We start from the raw sequence: 15,071 nt of genomic DNA on the forward strand, positions 1-15,071 counted from the left end.
ATAGCCTATATAAACAGTGTCTGGATGGGTTTACAATCCATCACAAACACACTCCAAGCATACTCATATGAATCAAAATAATTCTTACAAATAGTGTACTCCAGCAAGACAACAAGGTTCATCCGAACCATTGCTTGAAAAACAGGCCAGCGTTATGGTCTAAAACAGCTCATCCGAACCATTAGCTGAAGAACAAACTAGTAGAGTGGTTTAACACATCTTTCTTCTTCTCTAATTTTGGGCTTTTTCTTTTAATTATTTCTGCCAGAAATTTGTGTACAAGAGTTCCATTGGTGGATGCTCGTATTTTCTGAATGCATATCCACACCAGACTCGTCGTTTCATAGAAGCAAATTGCTTGAAATGTTTCAGCATACTCAATCTATTTTAATAGGGGCAAATAATACTTTAAGGACAACATTCTCATACGTGCTTTAGCTTGTCCTGATTTTTTATTATTTTCGATTTACCTATTTTAGAGAAAACATTTTTTCTGTATTATTTTTGCATTATTTTGAAATTTTTTCTATATTATTTTTGTTACAAAACATGTGGCATGAGTGATACGGTGGATTGGGACCGTAAATTAAACAATCGTAATAAAACTATCCTAGCTATCACTATCATCCCCTTCACAGCAAATTTCAATCATTAAATTTTTATTTTTTTCACGGTCCATTCGAAGGCGACCAATCAGATGCTTATATCATCTGTTTCTAGTCCATAGTCAGGCCTAGCACGTGTACGGAAGAAGGATGACTCTTACATATTACATGCGAGAGACAGCTCTATCAAACCATCCCCCACCCCCTCAAAAAATAAAACAAAATAAAAATTGAAGAAGAAACTATTGTTTTATGTTGTGGACGTTTAAATCTGTATACTACAAAAATAAGGGGTATTTTATTTGTTGTCGTGGTTGTTCTTTCCCCCAGTCAATTCTCTTCAGTAAGCTTGAATCCTAAGCGTCCCTCTGTCATCTCATTGCTTCCCTGAAATTACGTTGCAAGTGGGACTTTGCAAAGCCATAATAACGTCTTATGCGTAAAATGACATCTGACCGCGCTTGACTTTTGGAGTCATGCCGTTCACAATCCAAGGCAACGTGTAAGTAATTATGGCTGGATTGGGCTAGGCCCGAAGCGTGAGCCAGGCATGGTCCTAGCACAGCAAGCTCCAGCGTGAAAAAAATGCTTGGGCCGGGCCTTACTTGTCTCAGTTCAGCCCAAAAATTAACAAGATACCTATCTCGCACTTGAATATTTCCAATCTATCCATTGATCAAGTGAGCCATACATGCACAAAGAAATAGACATTTATAGAAGTGAAACCAACGGTCTACATTCAAGATGGATGGATTGCCCAACGGATGATTGGAATGACGATATAAAGTTATTTGTGGTGGGCCGTAAGGATAAAATGACCGAGTCCAAGCTGGACCAAACATCGACTGAGCCATGCATTAGAGACCCAAACCCATCCGATGGGCCAACCGAAGTAGGTCCAAGCCCAGCCCAAAGCCCGGTCAGGCCATTGCAGTAGAAATTTCTGCTTTTTTGGGATGGCTTGATAGGCTGCAAATCTAGATTAGATTTTTAATTTTTTTTTAATTGAAAGCGACTGGAGAAAATATTAGTTGATTCAGTTCAATTCGGGCCTGGGCATATCTGGTAGAGAGGGGATGAATGTTGTTGAATTAATTGAAAGCATGGAAAGACGCATTTCTCATGCTTTTTCTCTTTTATTTCAAAGGAAATTCGGTGGTGGCAGGTGCTTTGGCTAGTTTTGAACGTGGTTGAGTCAGAAGCATGTCCTGACGTCATTATCATCTTCTTTGGAAAGTTCGGATGGTATTGTTTTTTAATGGGTGAGAAAAATAATAACAATAATCGTTTTTGTTAATTTGGAAACAAAGGCCTACTTTCTCTTTATATTTATTTAATTATTATTCAAACATTGTTCTGAATTTGTAAGGGGTATTTTCAAGAAATGCCAACTCTTATTTTTTGTTCTTTTTTTCACTATTTTGTTAGAATCACCCAAAAAATATATTTATCTTTAAATGTAACCACACACATTTTGAGGGGTCTTAAGCAACGTCATTAGAAATGTGTATGAGAAGGAATAGAGAAGGAATAACATTGTACACATTTGAACTGGAAGCGGATTGCGTGGTGTGCCACCTCGAGTGGTGTGTTGACATAACCGAGGTATGTAGATCCTACCATGACGTATGTATTATATCCACACCGTTCTTCCACTTTACAAGATCATTTTATCGTAAAGGCCCAGAAAGGAAGCTGATTCAAAGCTCAATTGGACCACAGCAAGGAAATTGGTGGAGATTGAATGTTTACCATTCAAAACTTCTTGGAGGCCATAGAAGTTTTGGATCAAGCTGATATTTGTGTTTTTCCTTCATCCAAGTCTGCGTGACCTTATAAACAGGTTGGATGGAAAATAAACATCATGGTGGGCCCTAGAAAGTTTCAACATGGTACATCAATCTCAAAACCACTTTATGTGGTGTGGTCCGCTTGAGCTTTAGATCTGGTTCTTTTTTGGGATTATCCCTTAAAATGATCTTGTAAAATGTATCGACAATGTAGATACAAGTTTATAACACATACATCACGGTGGGTACACGTGACTTGGTGACATCAACACACCGCTCAGGTCCGTGGTGTGCCACCGCTTCCATTTGGGAGAGGATTAGGTGAAGTGGGTGGGACCCCGACTGTAGGGCTTACTGTGATGTATGTGACTATATCTATGCCATCCATCCATATTGAAATATCATTTGAGGGGATGATGGAGCAGGGAATAGGAAATAGGGGTGCTTGACTATTAAAAACTTCTTGGGGCTGACAAAAGCTTTGGATCAATATGATATTTGTGTAGTCTCTTCATCTAAGTGTTTGTAACCTTATCAACAGGTTGGATGACAAATTATGATGGAATCATGAAGTTTTTAATGGTGGGGATTCAATCATGATTGTTTCCACAAAATGATTGGATGGTTTGGATGTAAGGCACATACATAAATGTGATCCCCACAGTCAGGGTCCCACCCACCTGGGTGGAACCAGGGTCTCACCTACACCTAATCAGCTCCCCTTCAATTTTTATTTTTAATTTTATAAACATGCACACAATCTCCTACAGATTTCACCACCAGTACCTACACCAAAATAGCGAATCTGCAACAGGGTTTTGCGATCGCTTGCTTAACGAAGGATTTAATCCGTCGCCAATGGAAAAGTCCGTCGCTAAGACCATCTTTCTCGAAAATCTGGTCCAAAGGTCGCGGAATTTCGCGACGGAGCAAAATCCGTCGCTAAAATCTGATTTACGACGTATTTACGACGGCTTTTGGTCTGTCGTACGTTAGTGACGGACTAAATTCGTCGCAAATTTTGATTTTGTGACGGATTTCGGCCAGTTGCAAATTCCCGCCCAAAATAACAAATGGTGACGCTTTTCAGTTGCTTTTACGACGGATCATAGTCCGTCATAAAAGGACTTTTGCCTCTAAAAACATTAAATTTTTTTTTTTTTTTCATTTTTTAAGTATATGGTAGAAATTTTAGTTTTTTTGTAGTCTAATAATTGTTTTTTAATAGAATTTCAATAGTTTAATTGTACATATCTATCTAAGATTATTTTTTAATAATTGATTGAATGCAAAAAGAAATTTTATTTTATTTTTATATTAAATGAGCGGAATTTTTATTTTTATTTTTAAATTTAAAACTAATATTTAAATGATTTGTAACATCACATGAAAAAGAATATTAAGAAGTTTAAAAAATTCAACAATGTTTGAGAAAAAATTAGATTTTGAAAAAATAAAAATCTTGATTTAATAAAAATCTATTTTTTGGTAACAAAAAAGAATGTTGAATAAAGTTGATAATTTTGGAAAAAAAAAAAATTGATTTCGAGAAAAAAAATATCCTTAAAAAGAAAATTAAAAAGATTTCTAAAAATGTGAAAATTTTCCCAATGTTTAAAAAATGAAAATATTTTGAAAAAGAAAATGAGAGTTTGTATTTTGAAAATTAAAATAAAATTGACAAGTTCAAGAAAAATTGACTAGTTCAAAATAAATGCTTTCAAAAAAATTGGAGAAGTTAGAAAAAATTGAAAATTTTAAAATAAAACGATATTGAAAAATCTATACTTTAACAAAAAACAAACATTTTGAAACGAAAAATAAAGAACTTGAAAAAAATTGAGATTTTAAAAAATAATTGAAAGTATTCAAAATTTGAAATTAAAAGAAAAAAGTTATTTATAAAAACATAGAGATTTTGAAAAAAAAATATATCATTTTAAAAAAGAAAATTGAAAAGTTGAAAACAAAATGATGCTTTTGAAGAAAAAAAAATCGGCATTTTGGAATTTTTGGGAAAAAAATTTAAAATTTGAGATAATTTTTGAAAATTTAAAAATAAAATTCAGAATTTATATTTTATTTTTATTTTTTTGAAATATTTTATAATAAAAATGATATTTTGTTAAAAGTTTTCAAAGAAAAATTAAGAGTAAAAATATATATATTTTGAAAAAAAAAATGTTATTTTTAAATGGAAATTGAAATTTATCTGTGAAAAATAATAATAATAATAAATTATTAGGCACATCCACTAATTGAACTTTTAACCGTTTTTGGACAATCTAATTAGTCCCAATTAAAAAGTAAATAACTTCAGATGTTTAAATCAAATTTCACTCAAATTATTGATCAATCTTGTATGCCCAATATCTTTCTCATATGTAGCTTGATCGAGGTGAGTAATTAGTCAAATTGAGGATATTGATCAGTAAAATAGAGTGAATGGACCATACATAAAACGGGCCAAATATTCTAATCGAAATTGTGACCCAACTTATTGACCTCGTGAGAACTTAAGAATTTATGTTAGTAAGTTATGTGGGCCCCATCATGATGTGTGTTGAACATCAACACCGTGCATTTGATGTGTCCCCTTTAGGTTATGAGATATCTCAAAAATCATTCGTATATGAAGCTCAGGTAGGCCATATCATATAAAACCATAAAAAGACATCCTAAAAAATATAAAAGCACTTGGTGGGGCCCACATTAGTTTTGGATGCGGCTGAAACTTGGTTTGACCCCTCATCCAAGTGGGACACACATAATGAGTAGGTTGGATGTGTGAATCACATTTAGGCAGGCCCAATATATGATTATGAATATTTTAAGGAAATCCCTCTCCACTACATTTAGGTGAGTTACTCAGTATCCTTAGCATACTAGCATACTGAGTAAACTTTGTGGGGTTCACAATTATTTATTTAATTTATCCACTCATTTCATCCATGTTAACATATGATTTTAAGTCTAGAGAACAAAAAGGAAGCATATCCAAAGCTCAAGTGGACCACACCACAGGAAATAGTGTGATTGAACCTCCACCATTGAAAAATTCTTAGAGGCCAAAGAAGTTTTGGATCAAGTTGATGTTTGTATTTTCTTTTCATCCATATATTTTCATATTATGAACAGCTTGGATGGCAAAAAAACATTACTGTGAGCCCAAGGAAGGTATTAATGATGGAAATCATTATTCCACACTGTTTGGTGTGGCATGGTCCACTTGGGCTTTGGATTTATCGAAAATTTGGGATCAACCCACACCATTCATCCATTTTTCAAGATCATTTAAGAAAATTATCCAAAAAAATGAATCATATCCAAAGATTAAATGGACCACACCACAAATACCAACAAGGGCAATGATCTTCACTGTTAGAAAATTTGTACAGCCCACCATAACGTTTATTTTCCATTATTTTCCATCCAATCTGTTCATAAGGTCGCAAAGACCTGGACGAAAAGGAAAAAGAAAAATTTCTCATTGATCCAAAACTTCTGTGACCCCAAAAGGGTTTCAATGGTAGAAGTTCAATCCCCCACTGCTTTTGATTGTGTGGTCCACTTGATAGGTAGATTTGTCTTATTTTTCATCTCAAGCCTTATGACAAGCTCGCCATGTGGATGGACAGTTTGGATATAACACATACCTCATGATGGGACCCAAAGAACTTGCTGACGTCACCCAGCCCAATCCCATCCACGATATGAACGGACGCGGAGTAGCTACTCACAGGAGACTTGCTACTGAAGTGTCGTCACTAAGTTCTGTGGGCCTAACCATGATGTATGTCTTGTATCCACACCGTCCATCCACTTGGAGAGATCATATTACCGGATTATCCAAAGAATGAGTCAGATCAAAATCTCGAGTGTACCCCACCGAAGAAAACAGTGGAGAGAGTGACGCCCACCATTAAAAAGTTCTAAGGTCCACAAAAGCTTCAGATCAAGCTGATATTAGTGTTTTCCCTTGTTCCATGTCTTTTCTAACACATGAACAGGTTGGATCTCAAAAAAACCTCATGATGGACCTTTGTAAGGTTTCAACGGTATAAATCACTCTCCCCACTGTTTTCTGTGGTGGGGTCCACTCCAGCCTTGGACCTGTATCATTCTTTGGTCCATACTCTAAAATGATCTCTAAAAATGTATGAACGGTGTGGATACAAAACATACATCATGGTGGGGCCCACGTAACTTGGTGACGTCACTTCCGTAGCGAGTCGCGCTACTCAACCTGTCAGTAGCTAATCCGCGTCTGATATCAAACGACTGGTTAGGGCGCCTTTTTAATCCTTAGGGCGTGTTTGGGCACTGGGATTAGAAGAGATTAGGTGGGATGGAATTGCATCTGGTCCCGTGCCAATTCCACTCCATGTTCGGGGAGGATGGAAAAGCTGTCGATGGAATTGCATTGGGTCCCGTGCCAATTTTACTCCATGTTGGCAAGTTGTGTAGGTTAGATCCACACCGTCCACCCATATTTTGAGATTATTTTAGAGCATGGGCCAAAAAATCAGGTTAATCTAAAGCTCAAGGGGACCCCACCATAGAAAGCAACGGGGATTGAATACTTACCATTGAAAACTTCAATGGGGCTATATAAGTTTTGGATCTACCTCATTTTTAGGCCCATGCCATAAAATGAGGTCACAAAACAAATGAATGGTCTAGATATAACACGTGTGTTATTCTCAATAACTTCGAATGATGGTTGGTATATCCATTCAATGTACCACCGGATTACCAACAAAGCATGGAATTATTCTTATCCCATGGCAACAGGGTAATTACGTTTTTTGAATCCCATCCCACCGAATCCCTTCCAATCCCAACGCCCAAACACGCCCTTAAAGTAACATTGTGCAATGATTTGTGTATTGGAAAATTTTGAGTTTCGAATCCCTAATTAGGGATTTGTAGTGTCGATTCCCTAATTGTGGATTATAGATTAAAAAACTGAAAATCCCTAATTAGGGATTCAAAATTCAAAGTGTTTGATGAAAATCTGCAATGGTCTCTTACCATGTTAGCTGAGCATGAGTATTGTGGGTTTCCACTTTGTTGGAAATGATCTCCTTCCAAGTGTTCGATGAAAGTCCTTAATGGTTTAATACCATGTTGATTGAGCATGCAATGTAGCATTTGTGTCTCGCTAGAAACTTGGCTGTTTATGGAAATTGATTGTTGAACCTAATGTGGTTGTTTATGCAAAGAAGTCTATTAATTTCTGTTAAAAACTTCTATTTGGACCATGAACTAACATGCAGAATCCCTATTGACTGGTTGATGCAAGCTGTAAGCATTCAATCAGCTACCTTCTTTGTTAAAACCATCAGTTTCGTAAGAAATGAATTATATGGTTAGGACCTTCTAGTCAAAATGATTATCTAAGAAGGACAAGGGCAATCTTAGGTGTGGCCCACTGAGTTGATTGCTGTTCTAATTGATGATTGGACCCTTTTGTTGAAAATGTTTGATACCGTCCATTTTATGGGCACTTTTGGTTTTGTTAGGATAGACTAATCGATGACATTTTGGCACAATGGCCCCAGAGTATGCTAAACTCCATGGAATAGATCGATGTTCAAGTCCAGCTCAGTGGGGCTGAACCATGTGGTCTTTTCCATGGCTAGTGAACAAATAATGGAAAGAAAAGAAAGTTCATCATCTAGTCAAAATGATTCTCTAAAGACATGGGCAATCTTAAGGTGGGACCCAAAGAGTGTACCGTTTTGATTGATGGTTGCCCCCCCTTTTGGTTTAAAAGAAATCGATACCATCCTTTTTACAGGCACTTTTAGCTTTGAACTTGCATGCATTTGCACATAAATGTCTGTGGATGAGTGAGTATTCTGATGCTCATTTTGCTGGTATGAAATTTAATCTGGCAGTGAAGCGGGTGCATCTGACAAGGAATTCGGAGGAGGGGGGCCGAAGCTGTTTGTGTTGGATACAATGATCTCACCTGAAGTGCAACCATCAGCAGTACTTTCTGATACGGCCTGTTTGTATCGGAATGTAGTACTTGCATGCAAACAATACCTTTCGAAATGTAGCATATCGCGATATGGTAGCTTGTATTCTATATATTTCATTCAAGTGCAAGCATCTCACTTTTGCTATCAACTTTTCTAATTTGGCATCTATCTTAACTGTTGAGTAACTCCTATAAGGAAGAGGAAATACGATAATGACTTTGATCCGAGAGGTTTCCCTAATGTGTGGTATAAATCTGGAAAAATGCTAGAAATATCCTACTTTTTATTATGTGCTATCGAATGTCTTGGAAATATCTGGGGTCTTATTTTTTATTTTTATTTTTTGTGTTCACTACTTCTGACCAATAAATGCATGCTAAATCCAAAAACCAAGTACACATTACCTTGATTCTGCTCACGGTCTCTAGTAAGAAATTTGCACGTATCGTTTTCATTTATATGCATGGATTCATTGATGGAGGCTAGGTGCAGGTCAGTGGCAGCTTGACAAGGTCTTGTTTCTGCTCCCCTTTTTTACTACAATTGGATGAAGTTAGAGGAAGCATTTTTCTTTGGCATTCCTGTATCGAAGGTTGTATTTCCTTGTTTAGGAATGCATGCAAATGGAAAAAGGTGGCAGTTATTATGAGTTCTGGTACAACACGAATGGTGAAGCCCACGATTCTTCACTTTCAGTTAGTGGACTTTCTGAATATCAGGTAGGTCATAGGTGGTTCACTTATCGAGTATTCAGATGACGATCATGCATGTCAATGTATAAAGTGCACGCTGCACTTAATTTTTTTTAAACTTCATTTGTCAAAAATTTTTTCTTGCATAACCTTTAAAAAACTTTTTTATTCTTGCATCTTCTGCCCCTATTGGTCTTGTATGTGGTGTTGTATGCTATGCGTGTTTGTTTCTCCGTCTTAGTTAGGAATGTCAATTGTGAAAATTCTGTTTCAATTATTCATTTATTTGTGGAATATTTTTTTTTTTTGAATTATATTATTAGTTTTTCTGAAAAATGTTTGCCAATGGTATTTATTTTAAGTTTACTCAATTGCTCAACTATCTTCTGTGAAAGTATCTTTGATAGCTAATGAGGATGGTGATCCTTGCTTCTAGTTTTCTTCTCTATTCTGGATAACAAACACAACATTCAAGAAATATAAACTACTTGTTACCGCTCAAGTATGCAAATAATATAGGATAAGCCCTCATTGGGATCTCATTGTTGTTTGTATGTGTACAGGAAGAATTTCAGCTAGCTCTTTTAAGAATAGAAAGAAAGAGAACCTCGTCACTAATCAGGTATTCTGTTGTTACTGATTTTGTATCCTTGTTATATAATAATGTCTTCTTCTGTTTATTTAATTTAAGGAACCATGTGGATGTACCAACTTCAACTTTGTTCATGATAGTTAATATGAATGGTCCAGATCAATGAATATGCATGTATGTATGTATGCCATCTATGGGTCACCATTACTACAATTCTAAATAGATGTGTCGCCACCACTTCCACTTACAAATTTGCTAATTTTCTACCTTTGAGCTGCCCTTACCATGACTCCAAGGCTCTAAATACAATGTTATCCAACCCAGCCTCTCTCTATATAGCCTATGTAACTGTTAGGTAAGTACACAGGTGAATGGAATTTGAATAAGGAAAGCAGCTTCTAGGAACGTTATGATCAGGAAACCCACAAGTGTCTAACATCGATCTTCACTTGTGTTAGTTGGTCACCCCGAATTTGATTTTTTATTTATTTTATTTTATTTTGTGTTCCACATTACACAAATCAAAATATGAAAGCTCTCAAAATCTGATTGTTTATGAAATGGGTTTTTTTTTTTTTTCCACATTACAGAAATCAGAACATGAAAACTCTCAAAATCTGATTGTTTATAAATTGGGGTTTTTTTTTTTGCACATTACAGAAATCAGAATATGAAAACTCTCAAATCTGCTTGTTTATGAATTGGGTTTTTTTTCGCATTATAGAAATCAGAATATAAAAACTCTTGACTAGATTTGGCTTGTTGTTTTGTTGTTGTGGTTAGCAATATCAATGCCATTTTGATGTTGGGAGAATCCATATTCTGCTCCCACTTCATGGAAACAATGTGCTGAGTGCCGAAATGGTGGAACTTCAGGTAAGCTGGAATTGCATTCACCTGGTATTGTCCTCACCAATTTGCAAAGGTTTACAAGTAGCTTTATTTTGCTGTATGTATATATAGAGAGTTTTTATGCCCTTGTTTGCTAGACTTGGTGAACATGTCAAGGTTTTGGGTTTAATGCATTTTGATTATTTTCAGCCAGTTAAGACATTTCATGGTTTTACTTGGTTAAAATTCCTCAATCCTCTATAAAATCATATTTCATACAGCAACAGTCTGGCAAGTGGGAGCTGCAGATACCAGAAGACCCTGTGGCCAGGCAATCTCACAGGTGGCCTATTGGTTTGTCAAGACAGGATTTGTTCGTGGTAGGTTTGCATTTCCTTCTGCTGCCATTCCTTCCGAATTCCTTATTCTGAACTTGAGTTAATGGAAATGATTTTTGTATTCTTATTTAAACATCTTAATATTGTGCCATGTGCATCTGTTGTATGTGGCTGCAGCACCAAGCCAGTGGCAGAAGCCTTCTGTGAGGCGGCATTGCTTGCTCGGCTGAGAGGAGAGCAGTGGAGTGAGATGCAAGAGAAGGGGAGGCCAGAGATTTTTGTGCTGGTAAGGAATCTGAGGTCTGCCGTCTATCGGCTTGCCCTTGCAACCATTGTAGTGGAACAGCAGGTGGAAGACATGGAGTTCATGTAAGCTGCTGCATCTCTATTTATCCAAGTCCCTATTTCATCTCCTAATTTAGAGAACATTCTTATACCCATTTAGATGGGAAAAATAGCTTAAAATCACATGATGGGTTCGCATGATTGAGTAGTTTAAGCAGTTGAAGCATGTTACTATTGTGAGTTCTAAACATGCAACATTTGTTCTGAAAAGACAAGTCAGCATATTTTCTCCATGAAGAAGAAAATGAAGGAACAGTTGACTGCATTAAAGAAAACAATGCACAAGAAATAGTTGTAAACTTCTAGTTCTTTACAAGATAAAAAAATTAAGTCATTCATACATTGTTACAAAAAAAAAAAAGAAAAAAGAACACTATAAGCAGCTTATAAAAGAGTACTGACAGTCACACCTTACTGAAGAGAAGCCTTCCCATGCTTGCAATGAAAAGACTGATGGAAGAACACAGATAAATCTCACTCAGAATGATTTAATCTTTACAATTCATGCTATCCTGATTTGTAGATGTTGGAAACACTGAGAACCCAACAGAATTCCAGCATATATTAGAGCCTTTCAACTAGAAAAGAAAAAGAAAAAAAAAAAAAAAAAACTGCTTTTTGTGATTTATAGCTTAGCTACGAATGGGACCATGCCATGTGCTTATATAGACCATGAAACTTAAGCAACTTCTTTCATGTCAACTACGAATGGGACCATGCCATGTCCTGCCAAAATATTTTGAGCCAAACCATGTATGGTAGTGTCTGCAAGAGTGCACTTCTTTTGTTGATATGGTGAATAGTTGGATGCTTCTATGTCATGTTTTACATGTTTGAATTTTCTTGTGACTTCAAAAAGTTTTCATTCTTTCATTGAAGTAGCACATCATACATGTATAGTTTAGAAGGGATATATGCATCTATCTAGCAACCAAAAGGCACATGCCTAATATCAATTGTCTTGCCTTCCAAACAAACAAACACCGTGCATTCAAATTTAGCAACAGATGTTCTTGCTACAAAGGCCATTCGAAAACATTAATCCATGGTTGAATATTTGTTACGTAGATCCCATTTGTTATTACTTGAGAGGTCATATGCAATTCACAAAGGTTATTCTACTCTTCTATCAGGCAGAAGCTCTTGATTTGGAGAAAATTGTGCTTCAAACAGTAGCGGAAGTTGTAGAGGGCTGGAGAATAGATGATATAAGCGGTCTCTTAGGTCATTATAATTTTAAAGCCAACATGCTTGACAGAAAAGTCTCACTTTTGAGTGGTGATGAGGTATATGAAATGTCTAACATGCTATTTTTGATTTTGCCTGTTTGGCTATATTAGGCTATGTGGCTGCATGGAAAGTTGTATTTCTATAACCAATTGTAGCATGGAAAATGGACATTCATGTGCATTTGTAGAATGAAAACATTAAATAGACCATAAACTGTTTTGTTGGTATTGTGCTGATTATTGTCTTGATGAATGTTAAATGGGTGAAACAGGCATGCACATGTTTAATCATTGATTGATTATCGTGTGAATTATTTTTTGAATGACTATCAGGTGTAAGATTCAAAAAAAAAAATATAAACAAATCTCACAATTATTTCTAAAATTCGCAGATATTTTAGTGACGGACCAAATCCGTCGCTAATGTCCAAACGACAGCTTTGAGGTCCGTCACTCTCCTGATGTTAGCGACGGACCTTATTCGTCGCTAATATTTTAAATGTGGTTTTTCCTAATTTCAGTGACGGATTTTTAATTTTTTGCGACTATCTTGTCCGTCAGTAATATGTGACAGACCTTATCCGTCAGAGATTCAACAACGGATTATCTATTGGATAACAAAAACTACCCAATAAACAACGACGGACCAAGCGACGGACGAAATCTATCTTTTTTGTTTGACGACGGATTTGGTCCGTCGCAAATCTGCAATTTTGGTGTAGATAATCCCTTGACCTCGTGTTGAAATTCTTAAGAGTCTACAACCAGAGCAAGAGTAACAATCCAGTTAGTCCATCCATTTTGAGAGATCATTATAAGACATTACTAAAATTTAGTTGCATCTCACAATCAAGTGACCCACACGGGAGGAAAAATCAAGGAAAGAAATTCCTACCATTAAAACCTATCTAAGCTACACCTTGATGTTTATATAACATTGAAACCATTTATTTAGTCATTCCCACTGGGATGAACTCAAAACACAAAAATCTTAGCCCGATACAAAACTTGTTTGGCCATATGAATGTTTCAACGCTGGTTGCTCATTCTCCACTTTTTCCTATTGTATGGCTTGAATCTTGGATCTAGATCAGATTTGGTCTCATGTCCTAAAATGAGCTCAAAAGACGGATGAACAAAGGATGTGGATTGCGTCCTACCCCGCCTCGACGGTAATCCATCCGCGTAGGGCTCTGTAGGACCTACTATGATGTACATGTATTATCCATGCTGTTCATCGTTTTTCTCAGATCATTTTAAGATATGAACCAAAAAATGAGGCAGGTAGAGGTCTTAAGTGGACCACAAAGTGGGGATTGAATGTCCACCATTAAAAACTTCTTGGGAGTTGGAGAAGTTTTGGATCAAGCTGATATTTGTGTTTTCACTTCATCCACATGTACATGACCTTATTAATAGGTTGGATGGTAAAAAATCATCACAGTGGCCCTTAGAAAGGTTTCAACGGTGGGTGTCATCACCAATGCAGCTTCCTTTGGTGTGGTCCACTGGAGTTGTGGACCTTCTTCATTTTAAGGATTACACCTTAAGATGATCTGAGAAAAGGGATGAACTGCGTGGATAAACCACTTACATCACGGTGGGCCCCACAGAGCCTTGCCCGGACGGATTACCATCCAAGCGGGGGTAGGACGCAACCGGGTCCATGAACGAAGTAGATTTATCACAAACATCACCGTTAGCCCCACTTAGGTTCCCAGTGTGCAGGAACATCATACCAAAGGCTTTTTAGGAAAATCCCGTTGCATTTGGACAATTGAAAAGCAGGTGGACAGTGATTTGGACCGTTGGGAGATAGTAGGCAACAACCCAGAATGGTAAACACGAGGATGCTAGCAATTTAGGCTACTTAAAAGTAGGTGGATAAATAGATAATTCAAAAGCGTGTGGTCAGTGTTCACTCCCCAAGTATAGGGTTGTGATGTAGTAATAAACTCGGTAAGACCGAGGTCGAATCCACAGGGACTGAAACTTGTACGTTTCCTGAAACTAAATAGAACTAGAACTAGCCTAAGATGCAATCTAAATCAAATATAAATTGATGAATAATGGTGAGAGATTAATGTAAAAACTTAAGGAATTCAGAGGAAAGAAACTAGGGATTCAGAGGATCCACTTGTAAGGATCAGGGAGATCTTTTGCCTGCATCAAGAATCACGGAAATCAAACTGAACCTACTTGATCTAGTCTTCACAAGATGAAAGGTATATGAATTAGAATGGATTCCATCATCTAACCATGCTCAGGAGACAAAGCAAACAACAGGATTAAACTAATTACCAACCAATCAACAATGTATGAAGATCAGGAAGGGTACTGTCATCCTACTCTGCCCATGGAATAATGATGAACAACAGGGCTTCCTGACTTCATAAACATAAAAAGGGAAAAGAAATATTCAAAGCCATTGCAAACCCATTGTAATTTCAGTCACAACAGACCATTAAAGACTAAGAAAAATATTCCTTTAATAATCAACTAAATTAAATTCAGTTTATGAATTTTAAAGGCACAAAGTAGAATCTCCCATCTCACTACAGGCTTCACTTCTTAGCCCTAGCTAAGAGGTTTAGCCACACATGAATGGGCTAAACAAGGCAAATAAAAATAAAAGGAGACAGAAAAGAACAAGAAGGAA

At 36.5% G+C, this 15,071-nt stretch overlaps 2 protein-coding genes across 4 annotated transcripts in view; both read left to right on the plus strand.

Moving 5' to 3' along the window:
• The first annotated feature begins 8,746 nt into the window (after positions 1 to 8,746).
• LOC131232728 (ribonucleases P/MRP protein subunit POP1-like) overlaps positions 8,747 to 15,071 on the plus strand; it is a 49,389-nt gene continuing 43,064 nt past the window's right edge. Inside the window, exons 1-5 of one of the 3 annotated variants that reach the window (XM_058229178.1) lie at positions 8,747 to 8,897; positions 8,997 to 9,078; positions 9,638 to 9,699; positions 10,453 to 10,545; positions 10,782 to 10,843. In XM_058229178.1, the coding sequence (XP_058085161.1) occupies positions 9,003 to 9,078; positions 9,638 to 9,699; positions 10,453 to 10,545; positions 10,782 to 10,843 (293 nt within the window). In that variant the 5' untranslated portion in view covers positions 8,747 to 8,897; positions 8,997 to 9,002. The remainder of the gene's footprint in view (positions 8,898 to 8,996; positions 9,079 to 9,637; positions 9,700 to 10,452; positions 10,546 to 10,781; positions 10,844 to 15,071) is intronic. The other 2 variants (XM_058229187.1, XM_058229195.1) reach the window with 2 other exon arrangements.
• LOC131232741 (ribonucleases P/MRP protein subunit POP1-like) lies at positions 10,891 to 12,560 on the plus strand. The gene is made up of 2 exons (XM_058229208.1): positions 10,891 to 11,207; positions 12,252 to 12,560. Exons 1-2 carry the CDS (start codon positions 10,942 to 10,944, stop codon positions 12,328 to 12,330), a joined length of 345 nt encoding a protein of 114 aa, XP_058085191.1. The 5' UTR covers positions 10,891 to 10,941; the 3' UTR covers positions 12,331 to 12,560.

The sequence above is a fragment of the Magnolia sinica genome, chromosome 2, assembly GCF_029962835.1.
Source record: "Magnolia sinica isolate HGM2019 chromosome 2, MsV1, whole genome shotgun sequence".
Taxonomy (NCBI): domain Eukaryota; kingdom Viridiplantae; phylum Streptophyta; class Magnoliopsida; order Magnoliales; family Magnoliaceae; genus Magnolia; species Magnolia sinica.